General features: G+C 34.4%; 2 protein-coding genes across 4 annotated transcripts; one reads left to right on the forward strand and one right to left on the reverse strand.

The window, feature by feature from the left end:
- Positions 1-425: 425 nt before the first annotated feature.
- Positions 426-14,474, reverse strand: RB195_007717 (uncharacterized protein; the record flags this gene model as incomplete). 3 transcript variants are annotated; one of them, XM_064181496.1, is made up of 14 exons in its annotated part: positions 426-524; positions 649-808; positions 1,345-1,473; positions 1,552-1,704; positions 1,783-1,895; positions 2,933-3,037; positions 3,196-3,279; positions 3,514-3,610; positions 3,781-3,902; positions 4,800-4,999; positions 5,098-5,200; positions 5,491-5,587; positions 14,121-14,240; positions 14,323-14,474. In XM_064181496.1, the coding sequence occupies 14 exons, from the start codon at positions 14,472-14,474 to the stop codon at positions 426-428; spliced, it is 1,734 nt and encodes a 577-aa protein (XP_064038280.1). The 3 variants fall into 3 exon arrangements, with proteins under 3 accessions (XP_064038280.1, XP_064038281.1, XP_064038283.1); XM_064181497.1 differs by lacking the exons at positions 14,121-14,240; positions 14,323-14,474 and having other exon boundaries at positions 5,491-5,580; XM_064181498.1 differs by lacking the exons at positions 426-524; positions 649-808; positions 1,345-1,473; ... (7 more) ...; positions 5,098-5,200; positions 5,491-5,587 and having other exon boundaries at positions 14,117-14,240.
- Positions 8,918-11,034, forward strand: RB195_007718 (uncharacterized protein; the record flags this gene model as incomplete). The annotated part of the gene is made up of 2 exons (XM_064181499.1): positions 8,918-9,105; positions 10,962-11,034. The coding sequence occupies 2 exons, from the start codon at positions 8,918-8,920 to the stop codon at positions 11,032-11,034; spliced, it is 261 nt and encodes an 86-aa protein (XP_064038282.1).
- Positions 14,475-17,106: the final 2,632 nt, after the last annotated feature.

Consider the following 17,106-nt stretch of genomic DNA (forward strand, 5'->3'; position numbering starts at 1 on the left):
CCAATTCAGATGTTTCTAGTACACAATGATGATATCTATAGGTTCACGATTCCACGGAATTTTATTGTGTAAAAGAAATCTCTAGCCGCTAGCTCACCTTATCCAGAAAAGGAGTTATTTGGAAAAATGATCGAATTGGACTCTTATACATTTTTTTTATTTTCCAATCCTACGATTCCCTGAACTGGAAAACTGGAAAATGGAAAGAGATGTGACTTTTGACTTTAAAGTACCATCGATGGCCGGAAGGAAAATTTTCGTGCAATTTTGAAAAATCAGGAAACGTTTTTCAGAAGCTTCTCCTTGATGCGAAAGCAATTTGCGATAAAAGGATACTACTAGACTTAGTGAGACAACTATGAAAACATTTCCTTGCAGATTTTGATGAACCTATGGATAACAATCAATGCATATCAGAGCTATACTTAATTATTGCCAAGTTGTTCCTTCTTCATACGTGTAGCCACTGCCGCTACTAGCGCCGCTCCACGACCACTACCATCTTCGGAGAGCATTAGTTGGTACTGTAAACGTAGCAATTTGTTGCGGAATAATGTCAAAAATTTGTTTCAAGCAAAAAATAATTAAATTGAACAAATTAATTCTAAAAAATCACAAATTAATTATTAGTTATCAGTCTATCTATACCTCTATGTCGCCTTCTATCAGTTGATCGATTTTTTCGTCTAGAAGACGTGGGAAGGACGGATGAAAACGGTAAACGGAACCATCGACGCCTACCGTAACATGAGGTCGTTGCATACGGTTCAGCAATGTAGCAATTCCTGCTGCTGTCATATAAGCTGCTCTGAAACTTGGTTTCTCAGAAAATTTTCCTGTTTCATACGTGACGGTACCGAAAAATTATGTAGATTTTTGTATTTTAGCCTTTTTTTTGCACTTGAATCACAGCAGATTACAAAATGGAAAACTCTATATAAAAATATTGAAGATCCTGAAAGAAAGGCAGCTGATACATATGACCTCACTCGTGGTTGTTAACAACCCTAAAAAGAAGTTGGGATTTCGCTCGGATTCCACGGAGCTTATGAGCAGCTTCAGAGAAAAGGCTGGAAAATACGGACCTACATTATCGAGTGTTTTAGAAGTTTTAGAATGGTTGTTTTAGAATAAAATAGAATGGTTCATTGTAACTCTACCATAAAATACTGTAAAAGTAGAATACTGTAAAATTTCAATCCATGAACACCCTTCTACCCAATCTATTGTGATTATCTTCACCGATAACTCATTTGACAGTGGATTTTTTCTTTTCTCTTTTTTTTCTCGAACACAGAAAAGGATTTCTGTATTTGAACGCTGTCACTGACTTCATAGACTTACCTTGTGCTTATAAGACTGCATACGTAGGCCACATTAGCACAATCAGCGCTTGAAACATTCTCAACACCGATATCTTCAAGGATTTGGCACGTTCTCTGGAATGTTCGATCTTCTTGTTCGAGTAGTTCACTGAAATTAGAGTTAAAGGTCAGTTATCAGTTCCCCAACTTCAAATTAAATCTTTTATCTCCTGAAAATACTGCAAACCTCTCAATTTCCGACACGTATTTTGTGGGGAAGCATCCACGTTGAGATATTGCCTCAAAATCACCATCAAATAACAGCGCTTCTTTTGCCAACGCCTCCAGCACTACACGAACCAATTCACCCATATACATACCAGAAATCATTTTCTCAAATCTACAACAGTTTCCTCCTTGTGTCGAGAAATTGAAAACAATGGATCGATTCTCGATGGATCAATTTATTTCAACTTACAATTGTCTCCCTGGATTTATACTGTTTAAATCGACAAGTTTATCGTATTGTGTGCGAATCCCATCTAGAGCACCGTCATCGCCAAACGCTCCCCATTCCGTGTTAATAATCATCTGGAACAAGAATATGTTGATCTTATTATTATCATCGTTTTTCCCATTTTTATTTCTGGCGGCTGAATAAAAATCAATAAATACAATATATAAATATAAGTAAAAAAAATGTACCTTAATATTTCATCACGTCAATATTAGACAATAATATAATGAAAAATAATAGATAAAAAAAAATATTCAAATAAAATATGTACGAATATATACAAATCTGTATATATAAATACATAAAAATATAAAAAAAATTAAAACAATATAGAAAATATGAATGTGCCAAATTTTTCTATTATTATTTCTAGCAGATGAATGAAAAAATTTAAAAATAAATAAAAATAAATAAAAAAGATAAATAAAAACACAAATTAGTAAAATATACATATAAATATAAATGTTACTACATTTAAAAAATAAAAATATAAAGAGTAAAAACAATATGTAAAATACAAACATATATTCTAATTTTTAAATTTAATAGTTTTAGTTTTTTAAATTTAAATTTAAGTTTTTTCTTATTAAATATCGATAATATAATACATGGCATAATATCATGCCAAAAAGTCATCGGGTATTTCCCAAGGGGTTGAAGACGTCACCCTATGTTTACAGAGGTCGAAATACATAAGAAAGGTGAGGAGAAAGTGGAACTGCGCTGAGAAATCGATTATTCTGGATTTGATATTCTCATTCAAATCCATGAGGCAGCCAAATAACGTCCACCTCTAGCCACTTAGGATAAAAATTTTGGCTCAGCCAGAACAGCGTGACTTATCCCATTCTACTCTTTTCTCGTTGCTGGATTTTCTATTCTTTATTTGTATTCATTCCTTGCCTCTTACTTTGGGCACGCCTTTGAGCGTAATAAATAAATAAATAAATAAATAAACATCAGTAACATGTACTAGGAGTATAAAATAGCATTACGATTACCTCATCATAAAAGCCTTATTTGCTTCTGGTAGGTAAATAAAAATAAAAAAAAATAAATTAATATCGAGGAATACAGAATATTCGAAGCATTTCTCAGCAATTACGATCACCTCATCCGGTAAACCGTCCCCGTCACATTCGTTCCCAAGTTTTCCTATACGCGATAGTTTTTCCATGTAACAAGCGTTTGTTCCCGTTCCAACGATAATGCCAACCTAAAATAACAGTGTTATTCTATTTGATAGATTTTTTTTGTATTTCCAACACAAAAAAATCGTGGAACATATAAACAATAAGGTGAAGTTAACAAATTTCTTCTCACAAAACAAAGGAATGACAAATCGATTAATCGATCACATTTATAACTACTCACCGTGCAACTATTTTCCTTAAAAGCACATGCCATCAGCGTACCGACCGTATCGTTAAGAAGTGCAACAACATCGATATCAATATCCTTAAAAAATGTATTTTACGAAGTATTTTACTTGCTTTTTTATTTCTATGATTTATTATGTTATGCATTAGATTATTATATTTAACTAGTTCTACTTTTTAATTTAATTTTTTATTTTACAATCATATGGAATTTGGAATTGAAGACCTGGAAGACGACTCTATAAGAGCTGTGTCAGCCGGAAAAAAAGACTCAAATTATTGTGAGCAAAGAAAATTTCCCTGCTGAACCCACATCTCTCCTTCTGCATGCATCTCTCAACATTGTGACGACATCTGCTCCTTCGACTCCACTGGCGCTAAAACCTTTGGTCCAGTTGATAAGTTTCGCACTGTAAGAAAAAAAAGATGAAATCTTGTCGAAAACAAATTTCTACGCACTCATAAAAAAAAGCGCAAAGCGCACTTATTCCTAGAAAATTTGAATTCCATTTGAAGTCAAGTCAAAGCCGTAGTAATAAGCCTTTGAAAAAAAATATAACGGTGAACGATATTTTCTTACCAGGTTAATCCTTCTTGTTTGCAAGGAAATGAAAAGGTGAACCCAAGTGGCAGCTTCTCAGCGTGGCTCACACCTTGTTCTGTCATAAACTTTGCCATACAATCAGCAATATGGTCAAAAAGCTGAAAAATCACATGGAACATGAAATTTAGAAATACAGAACTGTGAAAATGATAGTACATTGTTTATTTCGTTTTTTTTTTTGAATTCTAACACTTGAGCCTAAATTTTTTTGAATTGCATTTATGAGTTTCACTTATTCTTATTCCACTAATTTTCTATCCCTTAATCAGTAAAAAATGACAGAGTGGTGGTGTGAAAATTTCGTTATTTCGTACCGTCTTTGAACGCTTTTGAATGGTATTGGAAACTACAGGAAAACTAAAATCTAATTTTAAAAAATTTAAAGTCAGCTGATTTCAATCAATTTTTGATTTTTTAAAACTTTCAACTAGTCTATGTGTATTTTCTCAGCTTGACGATTCACGATCACCGCCAATGATCGCCGCAGATCGATGCGGCGATCGATCGGTAAGTAGGAAATGGATGACCAAAATTTGAGAACAGCCTAACTCTGCTTAGAAATTTTTAGAATAGCTAAGTAAATAAGAGATGTGTCATCTACAAAAAAAAACAAGCAAATTTGACAGATAAATATCCAGAAAAAAATTTTTTGACGGAAATTTCGACCTCTTACGGAAAGCGAGCAGGAAAACAGGAACTACTCAATGACTGGACTTGTGTATAACATCTGTGAGAAAATATTTTTGATCATTCTTTTTATTTTGAAATTTTGAAAGTTTTATCCATCAAAATGAATTCTTCCAAGTTTTTCCTCTTTTTAAATTATACATTGGAGAATGGACATGTCTCTTTTTTTTTAATCGGACATTCCAAACCTCTAATCAAAAACAAATTCTGTTCAAGGTGTTTTGTTTCCAGCGATGATGCTGTTCTCTTTTTCCGGAATATAATAGAAGAACCAGAAAATTTCAGAGGAAAAAATACCTATCACTTACCGCTTCCCCACTACCCCTCATCACATTTTCCGGTACGCGGAAAATTTTTCCAATCATTTCTGCTTCTCTTCCCTTTAGACGAATCAGCAACACTCGAAAATTCGTTCCACCAAGATCCAGAGCTAGAAAATCTCCGACTTCTTTTCCATTCGGTACAGCTCGAACATATGATGGCAGCATTTTAACGGCGGCTGTAGAAGCTGGAACAGATGCCGGCATGAGTATAGAAGAAAAGGGTGAGAGAACATGAGAAAAACGTAGGAAGAGAGATTTCCTACGTTCTTCTCATCTAACGTACCTGTTTCTTTAGCAAGACCTTGATTCATGCTTTTTTCCAATGCGATCATCATTTGATGGAGTTGGGCATCGGTAAGCACAAGACATCGGCAGCATTCTTGGATCTGAAGGTGATAAACTTGCTAATAAGTCTATTAATACAGTAATAAAATTCATTTTCCGCATCTTTCCACATGATTTTCTCAAGATTACGATATGATTTTCCAGTTCTCCTATAAATAACTTCATCTCAGGACAAATCTTTTCCTTATGACCATAATTTGAGGAAAAAAACACCCTTACTTTATCTGCTCTTGCAGGAAGAACTTCTAAATTAGCAATTTCCTGGTGTAAAAACCCGTAGAGAAAAAAGGACTAGCTCCGGGCATTTAACCACAAATCCATACAACCATACCCTTTCCAAATTCGATAAGGGACGTCGTGGTTTACGGTATGGAACACCTTCTAGGGAATGTACCACATCCTTGAACACATCGAAAACCATCTCCTTCCTGTACCGGTGGGAAATTTCATTTAGTAAATCAACGAAAACGATACGAACGATAAGAAACGGAGCAATGAGCTTATCAGCACCGCTGGGAAGAACGGAAAACTAAGATAATCGAAGCGAAGAAAAGAGAAAGAGTAAAAAAAAGCAGCGTAACGTAAGAAGCGACGTAGTGGATTTTTATTAAAAGTAAATGCTAGAATGAGTTGAAATGGAAAATTTGAAAAAAGAGCAAAAATATCTATGTAGGTATAGTAAAAAAAAATCCAGTCCAGAAAAAAAAAGCGATAGGAAGGAAAAAAAAGGATGATAGGAAAGGCATAAGGATAGGAAATGATTTGGTCTGGATTTATGAAGAAATTCAGAAATTAAAATTCAATTTAATATATTTATTTTTAATCATATATTCACATATATATTCATTTTCCATTATTATTTTAATTTTTTATCTTTTTAATTAATTTATTTTTTCATTATTCATACATATTTACGTTTTATTTATTTAATTTTGGAAATTTCATAAAAGAAATTAGAGAATATTCCAGAGTGACTCATCCAGAATTGTAGGAAAGTTTCAGTTCAAAATGCATAAAGGGAGACATTTCCTATCACATTACATTTATGTATCACCTCGTTCGCTGAACCCGACAGATACGTCGTCGAAGGCGGGAGGGGAGGGGGACCTCCCATCGCGCGCTTATTCGGTCTCACACAAGCCCTAGAATCGAATTCGCTGAGTAATTTCAACGGTGACGAAAACAACAACGCGGTGACATCATGAATTCTTATGATTCATGACGGGAATTCCAGAAAGTTGGGAAATCTGAATAAATTTAGATCGATCTATTGGGGCTGTTTTTATTTGATGAGAATGAAACTTAACCGTAATCGTGCTTACACGTTTCGGGAAGATCATAGATTTATCCGTTTATTTATGAAGATATTTACGGGCTGTTATTATTTAGTCATGAGTTTTTTTTCCATCATTTACAAATTTCAGGTATAGAATGATTTTTAAAAAAATGCGAAAAAATATAAATAAGTGAAAAAATAAAATTGTACGGTTGCAGATGTTATTTAAATGGAAATAAGTCAATTGAATTAAGTATGAGGGCAAATGCTAATTTTTAAAATGCTCTCTGAATATTTCTTCGCAAAATCCTTTCGTTCTCCGAGTTAATATTTTCAGAAATCAACCTGAACAGGTAGACCTGGAAAAATTTTCCATAATTGCAGCAGCGTTCTTAGGTCGAAAATTTGTCCACGACCGTCTCAGAAGTTTTTTTTTCCAAGTCCACTAATGCGAAATTTGAAAAAAAAAAGACTCCACCATTTTCCAGTCCTACGCATAAATCTGGATTCATGACAAGGAAACTGCGATGTTCAAAAGATTAATAGGAAAATAAACAATAGTAAGAGAAGAAAGGAAAAAAAGATTGTAGATCTGCTTTGATTGCTTTGTGGTAGATTAGTAGATTATGTAAATAAATAAACAAATAAGTAAATATACAAATATATGTATATATGAATATATAAATATAAATATGTATTAGATTCATCGGAGAAGAAAGTAGCAGTGCGTTTGAGACCAACTCTTCCTAGAAATGCTACATTCTCCAGGAACTGTACATGAATTCTGACTAATAGGCAGGTTTGGAAGGAAAGTAGCATCCATTCATATATATATATGACGACCCATTGCTCATCTCCGCCGTGAATTCAAAAAACAACGTAACTATTCCCTAAGAAACGCTGATCTACATTCATATCGAAGGTGATTCGAGAGAAGGAGAAAATTCTTCTGATTCTCCCATCTGTCTACATTTGAGCTTGTTCACATTACAGTTTAATATAATAATAATTACTTGTCAGATGATTACAGAATTTTTATTCTATCGATAGGAAGATACAGATTAAGATACAGATTTCTGACTCTTTCAATTTTTTAAATACATAAAAATGCTCCTATCTATTCAGGAGATTTTTTTTCTGTTTTTCAGCAGATTTCTTTTTTTGATAGGTTTGAATAATGAGGCGCTCAAGGATGCTTCAAGGAATGTCATCTCGGTAAGGAAAAAGGGAAACGGTACGAATGTTGAAGCCATCAAACAGCTGCTACAACTAAAATATGAACATTTTTATGTATTAAAAAAATTGAAGGAGAGCCTAATTTGTATCTTCTTATCGATAGAATAAAAATTCTGCAATTATCTGACAAGTTATCATTAGAATGTAGTGTGAGATCAAATGTAGGCAAATGTAAAAATCACAAGGATTTGTCTTTCCTTCTCTCGAATTTTTACCTTCCTTCCGCTCCTGCTCTGTCTCTCCATACTTCTTTGAACTGTACATAGATGGAATTACTGTCCACTATCCAGAAAAAAAAAACGTTAAGTAACAAAAGAGGAAAGAAATAGAGAACTGAGATAGGGACAGGATTTTCCAAAGCGTTAACAAAAGTCCTAGAAAGTAGACCTACACAAAAAAAGGATTTCTATGAGAAATTAAAATAGAAAAGAAAGAAGAAGAAGAAAGATGAATAATGCATTAGAACCCAACTTCTACGAGAGAAATCAATCATTGTACTAATCACTGTTCGAGTGCTTTTAATGGCGTTTTTTTGAGATTTTGATAAACGGGCTGATAGAGTGGAGGAGAAAAAAATTCGATGATGAGAGTAGAGGGGTTTACACACGATCAGACTGTAAGGAATTTCATTAGAGATTATCCGTTATTATTAAGGATATAAACGACTGAATTATTAGCAGAAATGATACCAGCACCGCCAACAATTCCCAGACCCATCGCACAGCAAATAAATGTTGAAAGTTTCCCGCTCGAATTATTTTGATTGCGGAGATCAAAGGAAAAAGATAAGAAGATCAAAGCTCTGTGAGTGTGTGTGTGAAAATATTTGTGAAAATATCTCTTTCCGATGAAAAAAAAGCGGTGGAAAATAATTCCTATGCATTCACGAATGTACGCGGAGATGAAGTTAACAAAACGAATGTTTGGAGAACAAAAACTGATTCGTCGAATGTTTGAGCATCGAATTGCAAACAACCCCGTAACGCTGCTCTGCAACAAACATTAGCAGCCGGCCGGGAGCGGGGTAGGCGGACCAGAGGGGAGGAAAGATCATCATTTCCGGTCACATATTACTCAACGGAACTGTATGTGACCCGCTTCGGGAACAACGGATAGGAACAAGTCGTTGGAAGGGGTCGTTAGATCAGCGAACGAACGAATGAACGAGCGCGCGCACGAACGAACGAACGTACGTACGTGCACATTACGCTTATGAATAGAAGGAACATGGGGAAAAAAAAGAAAAATGATCGGTGGCGGTGGTGGTGACGGTGACGGTGACGGTGACGGAATGCAGCCACCACGTGGTCGCTCGCTGGATGACGAAGACTCAAAGACGCTGCGCTACGATTGCTTTGCAGCAGCAGCAACGGTTGCAGCCGAGCACCGACGACGCAATGACGCAAAGCATTCCCGAAAAGCACGTGATGTGACGTGAGGAAATTCGAGTTAACTCACCGCCGAATGTGAACTTTCGTCTCTAGGACTTTAAAATTTGTATTGTTATTTATTTAAGCTTTTCTTATTCGTTATAATGAGAAATTACTTCCCTAGGAACAACACATATCCATCTTACCTCTATTTAACTTTGTATTATTATTTATTTACGTTTTTTTTATTCATTGTCAATATTATTTAACTTTTTTAAAAACTTTGTATTACTATTTAACTAAATTTTCTTATTGATTGTCATTATTATTTAGCTTTTTTAAAACTTTATATTATTACCTACTTTACTTTTTTTAAACGTTGTATTATTATTTATTTAACTTGTTTTATTGATTGTCATTAGTATTTAGCTCAACTTTACATTATTACTTATTTATCTTTTTTTATTCGTTATCATTATTATTTAACTTTTTTAAAATTTTTCATTATTATTTATTTAACTTTTTTATTGATTGTCATTAATATTTAACTTTTCTTAAACTTTATATTGTTACTTATTAAACGTTTTTTAAATTTTATATTACTATTTCTTTAGATTTTTTATTCATTATTATTTAACTTTTTTTAAATTTTGCATTATTATTTATTTAACTTTTTTATTGATTGTCATTAATATTTAACTTTTCTTAAACTTTATATTGTTACTTATTAAACTTTTTTTAAATTTTATATTACTATTTCTTTAGATTTTTTATTCATTATTATTTAACTTTTTTTCAACGTGCCACTACAAACTACTCTTCTTTCAAATTTTCAAAGTATTGTTCTTTCTACCTTCTTCTTTTTCCCCTTTTATACTTTAAATTATTTGAATTACTTTTAATTTCATTCCTTATTTATTCTTATTCATTTTTGTTGAAATTTTTATTTCATCAATTCTTCTACTTCTAAGGATTTTTCTTCTAATTTTTCAGTGGTTTAGTGGTTGTAAAAATTCTAGCAAGCAAGTATATTCCATTAGAATAATTTTTTATTCTATTCTTTTCGTTTTAGGATCAGTTTTTTGTAATGGGAATAGCATCTACTTTTTAGTAGTCTTTAATCCTTATATATATATATATATATATATATATTGTCTTAATTCCAAAGGTATAGAAAGGGAGATACGATTCCATGTACATATTTTATGACAATAAATTTCTTAGTTTTCTTAGAACAGTTCACATAGATTTTTGCAGGAATATTTGATAAGAAATTCTATGGATTATCAACAGAATCGATGGTAAAAATAAAGTGGCGGATAAACACCAAATTTATGGCCGATACCAAGGCGAAATTCTTGCTGTTTTACATTACTTTTTTCAATTTTCTTTTTTAAATTATCTTCAAAACAGATTTTCGCTACACGTCTGATTGTTTTTTTTTTTGAATAGAGAAACATCTGGAATATGTGAATAATTAAATGTATTGATAAAATAGAGAATATGTCTGCTATAGAAATGAATGAAAACATGTCGAATCGGGTGGTTTTATATGGGCACATAGGCTGCATAATTGTTTTCTCAACACATACTCTCACAATTCACATCGTTATCAGATGACCTCCGTAGTCTTCCTCCTGTCACTTATAACAACAATACCGATCATATTTTATATTGCCAATGTTATGAGAAATAGTCTTGGACAAAAAGAAAATGTCGAAAGGGAATTGTGGATTTCTACTGGTACGTTAGGAATAGAGGTGAATGCGAAAATCATAAGAAAAATAGAGAAAAACGTTAAAAAACTCGCAAACTGCTCGTATGAAATGAGTGGAGGCAATGGGGATTTGTCGGTAACAAGAAGAATGATTTTCTCACGATTGGGATTTTCCAGTTCTCCTATAAGTAACTTCATTTCAGGACAACCCGTCTCCTTATGACTGTAAGATTCGCCTTCGGCGACAATTTAGTCCTAGTCTCCTTAGTCCCGTAAGGAAGGAAAGGAAAGATTTATCTTGGTCCCTGAGATTAAGGCTTTTGATATACATTTAAAAATCTAGTTATGACCAAAAGTTTCTGGAAACGTTAGGTGAGAAGTAAAGTTTCACCAAAATCTCGTTGAGAAAACAAAAAAAAAACATAAATCCACTTCACCGTGTCGAGATTTCAAGGAGAGATGACTTGGAGATTATTTGAATATTTATGTCTGGAATTATTTGCAGTCACAATAAAATATGCATTTGAAATATTGGTCATATTTAATATTTTAGATATCAAATACAGTAGGAGATTTTAAGAAGGAAGATTCAGTCAAATTAAGAGTTAATTTGATTTAATTTAAGTAAAAATTAAAATGTAACTAAATTAATTGAATGTAATATAATAATTATAATATAATATAATATAATATAATAAGTGTATGCAAATTTTTGAACACTTCCTTGTACTTTATTTCCTCTTTTCTCTTAAAGATCGGAACTAGTGGAATTAGTAGTAAATTAAATAATTTAATTAACCTAACAATTAATTTCTTCTCGTAATTAAACGATACCTACGGGATGCGACACACAGAACTTGCTATGTACACACAGAATATTTAGTCTGACTCGAATTTTTCAAGTTTCGTCAAAAATTTTTCTGCGTTTTTTTCCTCATCAATTCCAATTTTTAAAAGAAAAGAGGAAATACCGTACGGAGGAAGTGTCGAAAATTTTGCATACACTTATCATATCGCTTCCTTTCTTGCGCTTCGTCATTTAAACGTTGGATTGAAGCGAAACATGTAGGGAAGCGCACACAGATGTGTGTATGCCACAAAAATACAAATGCCGGAAGAAATATAAATACAAATAATTTCTTCAAATCTTCATTAACAGCGTACTGTACTCTGACGCTTGATTTTAATCGATTTTCGTTTCAAACGAGGAACGATTCTGAGCGGAATTTTCAAATTATATCCAGAAATTTCGCTATTTCCTCTTTACTGCAGGACACAAACGGATTGTAAGCGGTAATTGTGCATAGTTCGAAAATGTAGATGTTTTCTGTGTACACGAAGTTGCTGTGAAAAATTTCTTTGATACACTATGTACTATTTTCTTTCAAATCATTCTCACCACAGTTGAAAATCCTAGAACAGAAACGATCAGCGAGTGCTATTCCAGACAGAAAAATATTTACCTGCAGGTGGATTTGGGTTTCCCCAGAAAAAAAGTCCACAAAAATTTTTTCGCGTGATTAGCGATAACGATCTGATCAATAAATTTACAAAACTTTCCGACTATAGATAACTCAACTTTTATAAAATAAGGAAAACTATCATGACAGTACATAATATATTTCGAAGTGATTTTTATGCGAAATGTGGAAAAATAGGTCGATAAAAAAGGAAAACAACAGATCTGAGATCGAAAGTAATCAATTTTATTGATGAAATCTTTTTTTCCCTGCCTTTTTCTTTCCTTTGAGGAAATGTTCTTAAAATGGAAATCTCAACACTTGCAGTTTGACATTTACACTTTTAAAATTTTATTTAAGTCAATTCAGTTCTAATTACAGTAATCAATCGTGAGTAAACTTAGGTATAAAATCTTGAAAATATAGTAATAAAATAAATAATACAGTAATAATAATAATAATATAGTAGTAAAATAGTTAAGAAACTTTTACCAATTCTAGGGTGTTAAATGTGTTAAATGAGGTTAAAATTGACATTTTTTAATTCGCACAAAAATTGACGGATCTGTTTCACATTTCCACATTTTCTGCTTCTGAATAAATGAAAATTCTCTAGGATATGATATGGATCTCTCTAAAATGAACTCTCATAGAGGAATAGAACAAGAGGGAATGAAAAAAAAAAACAAATGATAAACAATAAAATAGAGAGAAAGAAAAGAACAACGGCATTGAAAGGTGAACTTGGGCCATTCACTTGAATGATAACATTCAGCTGGGAATGTTCAAGGTCGAATCGATGCTTTTTCCGAGTTCAGCTGCCTCGTAACGTTTTTTTTTCCCATTACCTTAACAACGCTATAGATATCGTGCTACCTCGCGCCACACACGGTACAACGTCGTTTTTATACTTTACGCGCGACCCCGCGTGCACACGACATTACAGCTATGTCACAACTGAAGTACAGTATGAGATTTGTATAAGAACGGCATACATTAAATAAGAGAAAAAAAGGAGAAAAAAGACAATAAAAGAAATCGATCCATGAAGCAGTCGACCAGTTCCGGATCGGCGCTTGGAAAAACTAAGTTTCACGTTTTCTAACGGCCTGCTTATGAGGTTTTTCAATGTGAACACCTATTAAACCTGAATTTTCGGCTTTCTCGACGTCTTCTCCGACTTCCAGCTCTCAGAAGCCTGGGTAAAGGTTGACTGGAACAATTTCACTCCCACGTGAGTTCCCCTATCCATGATTTTCTAAATCCGTAACCAAAAAGTCACAATTCCCGCTAATTTCCAACGTCTGCGCAAATTCGAAAAAGGATACACGTCAAAATTTGGTAAGTACATAGAGAATCTTAGAATAAGCAGTTTAGGCCTAAGGGAATTTTTTGCGCCCACCATAAATTCTTCTGGAATCAATTTGTATCCTTAAGTTCTCGCCTTGAATTAGCCCCAATGCAGGCCCCATTTCACTCTAGAACCTGAAAAATGGGACCCAACAATGAGCGACTAGTCATTATTGGCAGTAATGAAAATTTTGAGCGAAAACTAATAGGATTAGTCTCGATAAACACCGATATATTTGTAATTTTCAGCTTTCCATGATCTTTTACGTCTTTTTTTTCGGATAAGTTTATAATTTCTACCAAAATTATGGTTATGGTTACAGTTAGGAAAATTATTTTTACTACTACCGTTATATTTCTTTGATGACTTTTATGATTTTTTTTCTTAAAATTACTTTTATAGTTTTAAGTTTTGTTTGTTTCTTATGACCTAGCTGTGAGCTACTCATTTCTTATCATCATTATCTCCACTGATTCTCATATGCTCCTCCTATATTCCCTTCTGGACCAGATTTCAGGAAAAAAAAAGAATTAAAAAGATAGGATATTTACCATTTCTGACCTGTCGATGTCGATGCTGCCACGGACCGACATGCATAGCAAGCGTTCCAATGGCGACTTTGACGGACCTTTTGGCATTTTGGACAATAAATAGCTGATAAAATGCCAAAACTGAAAAAATCAATAAATGAATATCATTTCATCTTTTTTGTGTCTTCTAAAATATATGAAAAGGATTTAATTAAGCTCGTACCTAATGCATCTAAGGCGAAGAACCATCGAAGGCTGGTCCTTCAGACCGCCGAAAATCCTAAAAATTCTAGCTTCTTTTAGATTACGGAGAGGATAATCAGAACGATTTGACAACGACAGCTGTGGTGAAAAGACGCCAACATCATGGATCATGGATAAGAAAGAACCTTTGATTGGAAAAATAATTCTTTGGCTTTCCATCTCGGCAAAATCAATGAAATGCGCGAGGAGGGAAAAGAAAACATAAAATCGAATCTCGCCCTCTGTGGGGCTTTGAGGGACTGCAGTAGGATTGGTCGATTCGGTAGGAATTTGGGTGAAGGAGAGTTTTCTATTTAAGAAAAAAAAAAAGCGCATGAAAACTCAGAACTCGAAACAGACACTTGAGAATACTGACTCAAATCCCTTTTAATTGTTTTTAAAAAAAATTGTAAAAAAATATTAACAGATTTTCTATTTCAATTCTTGTCCTCTTAAAAATGTTACCGATGCTCAGATATCTTCCAAGTGTATTTCTAAGCTCTCAGAAAGCGCTGAGATGGGTTCAGTCGGATCAGGGTGGTGTACCGACGTCAGAACTCACAGGTAAACGGGATGAAGTGGATTCCACGAGACGTCAGCATCGTGGATGAACGCTAAAAGAGCAGACTACTGGGACCTATGGTGATGTACCGATACCACAAAATGATACTAAACGAATTTGTCCAGGAAAAAAAACCGGGGCATTAAAATAAAGTTTCTTCGCAATGGCGGCCACATGTGGTGTGCAGATGTATCGAACTGCTTATAATGGGTATTTTATTGACGTCTAAATCATCTTTTGTCAGTGTGATCTGAAAATAAGAGAAGGGAAACTCTCTACACACTAGAAACGACGTCAGACTTCCAGGATTAGGGTGGATAATCTTGTATCAGTCTTAATATTCTCCCCAAAAAAAAATAACAAACAGTTAGGATTTTGTTAATGAGAAAAATGTCATTCTCTACCATTAATTCACGGGAAACCGTCGTACTTCGAATTTTTTGGTGAGGTCAGTTAAAGGCATCCCCTCTGAATCTGAGGTGGTACGGATACGGATACGGAGTCGCAAATTATGGAGATGGGGTGATTCCGTCCATTTCTCCCTAATTACCGTAAAAAAAACGGCCTGGAAGATACGGCTTTGAGCGTTCCGGTGCGCTATCTTCTACGACGAGTTCGATTGGAGCGCGCCAGCCCTGCGCACGCGCCCCATTCTCCGGGCCGTTTTTTTTAGAAAGAAATGGACGGAATCACCCACCTCTCCATAATCTACGATCCCGTATAAGATGGTGTCTTATACGGGATCGTAGATTATGGAGAGGTGGGTGAATCTGAAATCCGTACCATCTCAGATTCGTGGGATGATGCCTTTAAGGCAGTAGAACCTCAAGAACCTCAAGAAAATGGAAGTCCGGCGCTATTGCGGCACACTTTCAAACTGGTATACAGTCAATCAATTATTTGAAGGGGTTGGAAGTGCACAGCATCGCGGATGGAAAGTTGTAACGTTGCTATAAATGATCACTTCTGAAAGGAAAGACATTTGAACGAGCATATTCGGATCAAAACGAAATGAAACTCGGTGCAGTTGCGTAAGCGGCTGTGCACGAAACTGTACAGTAGTGAGTGTAGGATCGAGAGGCGACACTTGCTAGCACCACTAATCGCTGCAGTTCACGATGATCCCACCTCGACCTCAACCGCTTGGTCCACCGCAGCGCTTCGAACGCAGCTGCTTACGCAATTGCATCCAGCTTCATGTCTTTTTGAGCTGACTATAGCGTGCAAAGAAGCAACCACATGCAAGCGTAACACTCGAAAATCCTAAAAAAAAAAAGGCACCTAGAGAAATTTACGGGAAGAAGATCCTAGATTAACTACTAGAGTTAGCCGCTTCATAGAGTTAGGTGAGGAAATCCCGGAGAAAAATTTCGGTGAACAAAGGAAAAGGTTAGATACACGTTTTTTTTTTCTATTAAACAGTACCACTTCATCCTAAGTAAATCTGACGGATGAAGAGGTTTGACAAGTGGATTACGCACGTGCACATACTCTTATGTTTCTTTCAAGGATCCAGGGAAACGTTTTAAAGGATTGAGGGTGAGCACTAAACGATAAATTTAGAAGAGAAATCCACTTTGTTTCGATGAGATCCTTGCGAACTTATTACTGTTTTTTTGACACTGGTGAGTTTTTTTCATTGTGGAAAAGATTTTATCTTCCTTACGAAATCCTTATATAAATATCAGTGAAGATAAACATTGCAGAAATCCGAATCAAAAGGAATCTCGAGAAGAAGGAAGGACTTCGCTTTAATCTTCACTTCATAGTTTATTGATTCTCGGAAGGTGCACACCTCTCTTCCTATGAGGAACGTTTTTACGATACATCTATGTAATGTGTGGAAGAAATTAGCAGGGAAATGATAATGAGTCAGGAAAATCCATCGAAAGAAGGATAAGTACTCGAAAAGACTCATTAATACTTAACAACAAATAATACTATACTAATACTAAAATAACAATAATAATAATAATAATAATAATAATAATAATAAGGCTGAAATACTTGACAACATGACCTTTACGTCCTAAGTGGAATAAGGAGATGTGAAATGAAATCCATACGACGTCTTAAAAGAGCTTTCCTTGCTCGAATGCTCTCTCCTTATGGTCGAGCACCTCATCCCGACATCAATATGTTGTTTGGAACGAGTGCACAGCTTAAGGATGCCCTCTAACTCTATTAACTACGGCATTGCAC

Source organism: Necator americanus, chromosome I (assembly GCF_031761385.1).
Source record: "Necator americanus strain Aroian chromosome I, whole genome shotgun sequence".
Lineage (NCBI taxonomy): Eukaryota > Metazoa > Nematoda > Chromadorea > Rhabditida > Ancylostomatidae > Necator > Necator americanus.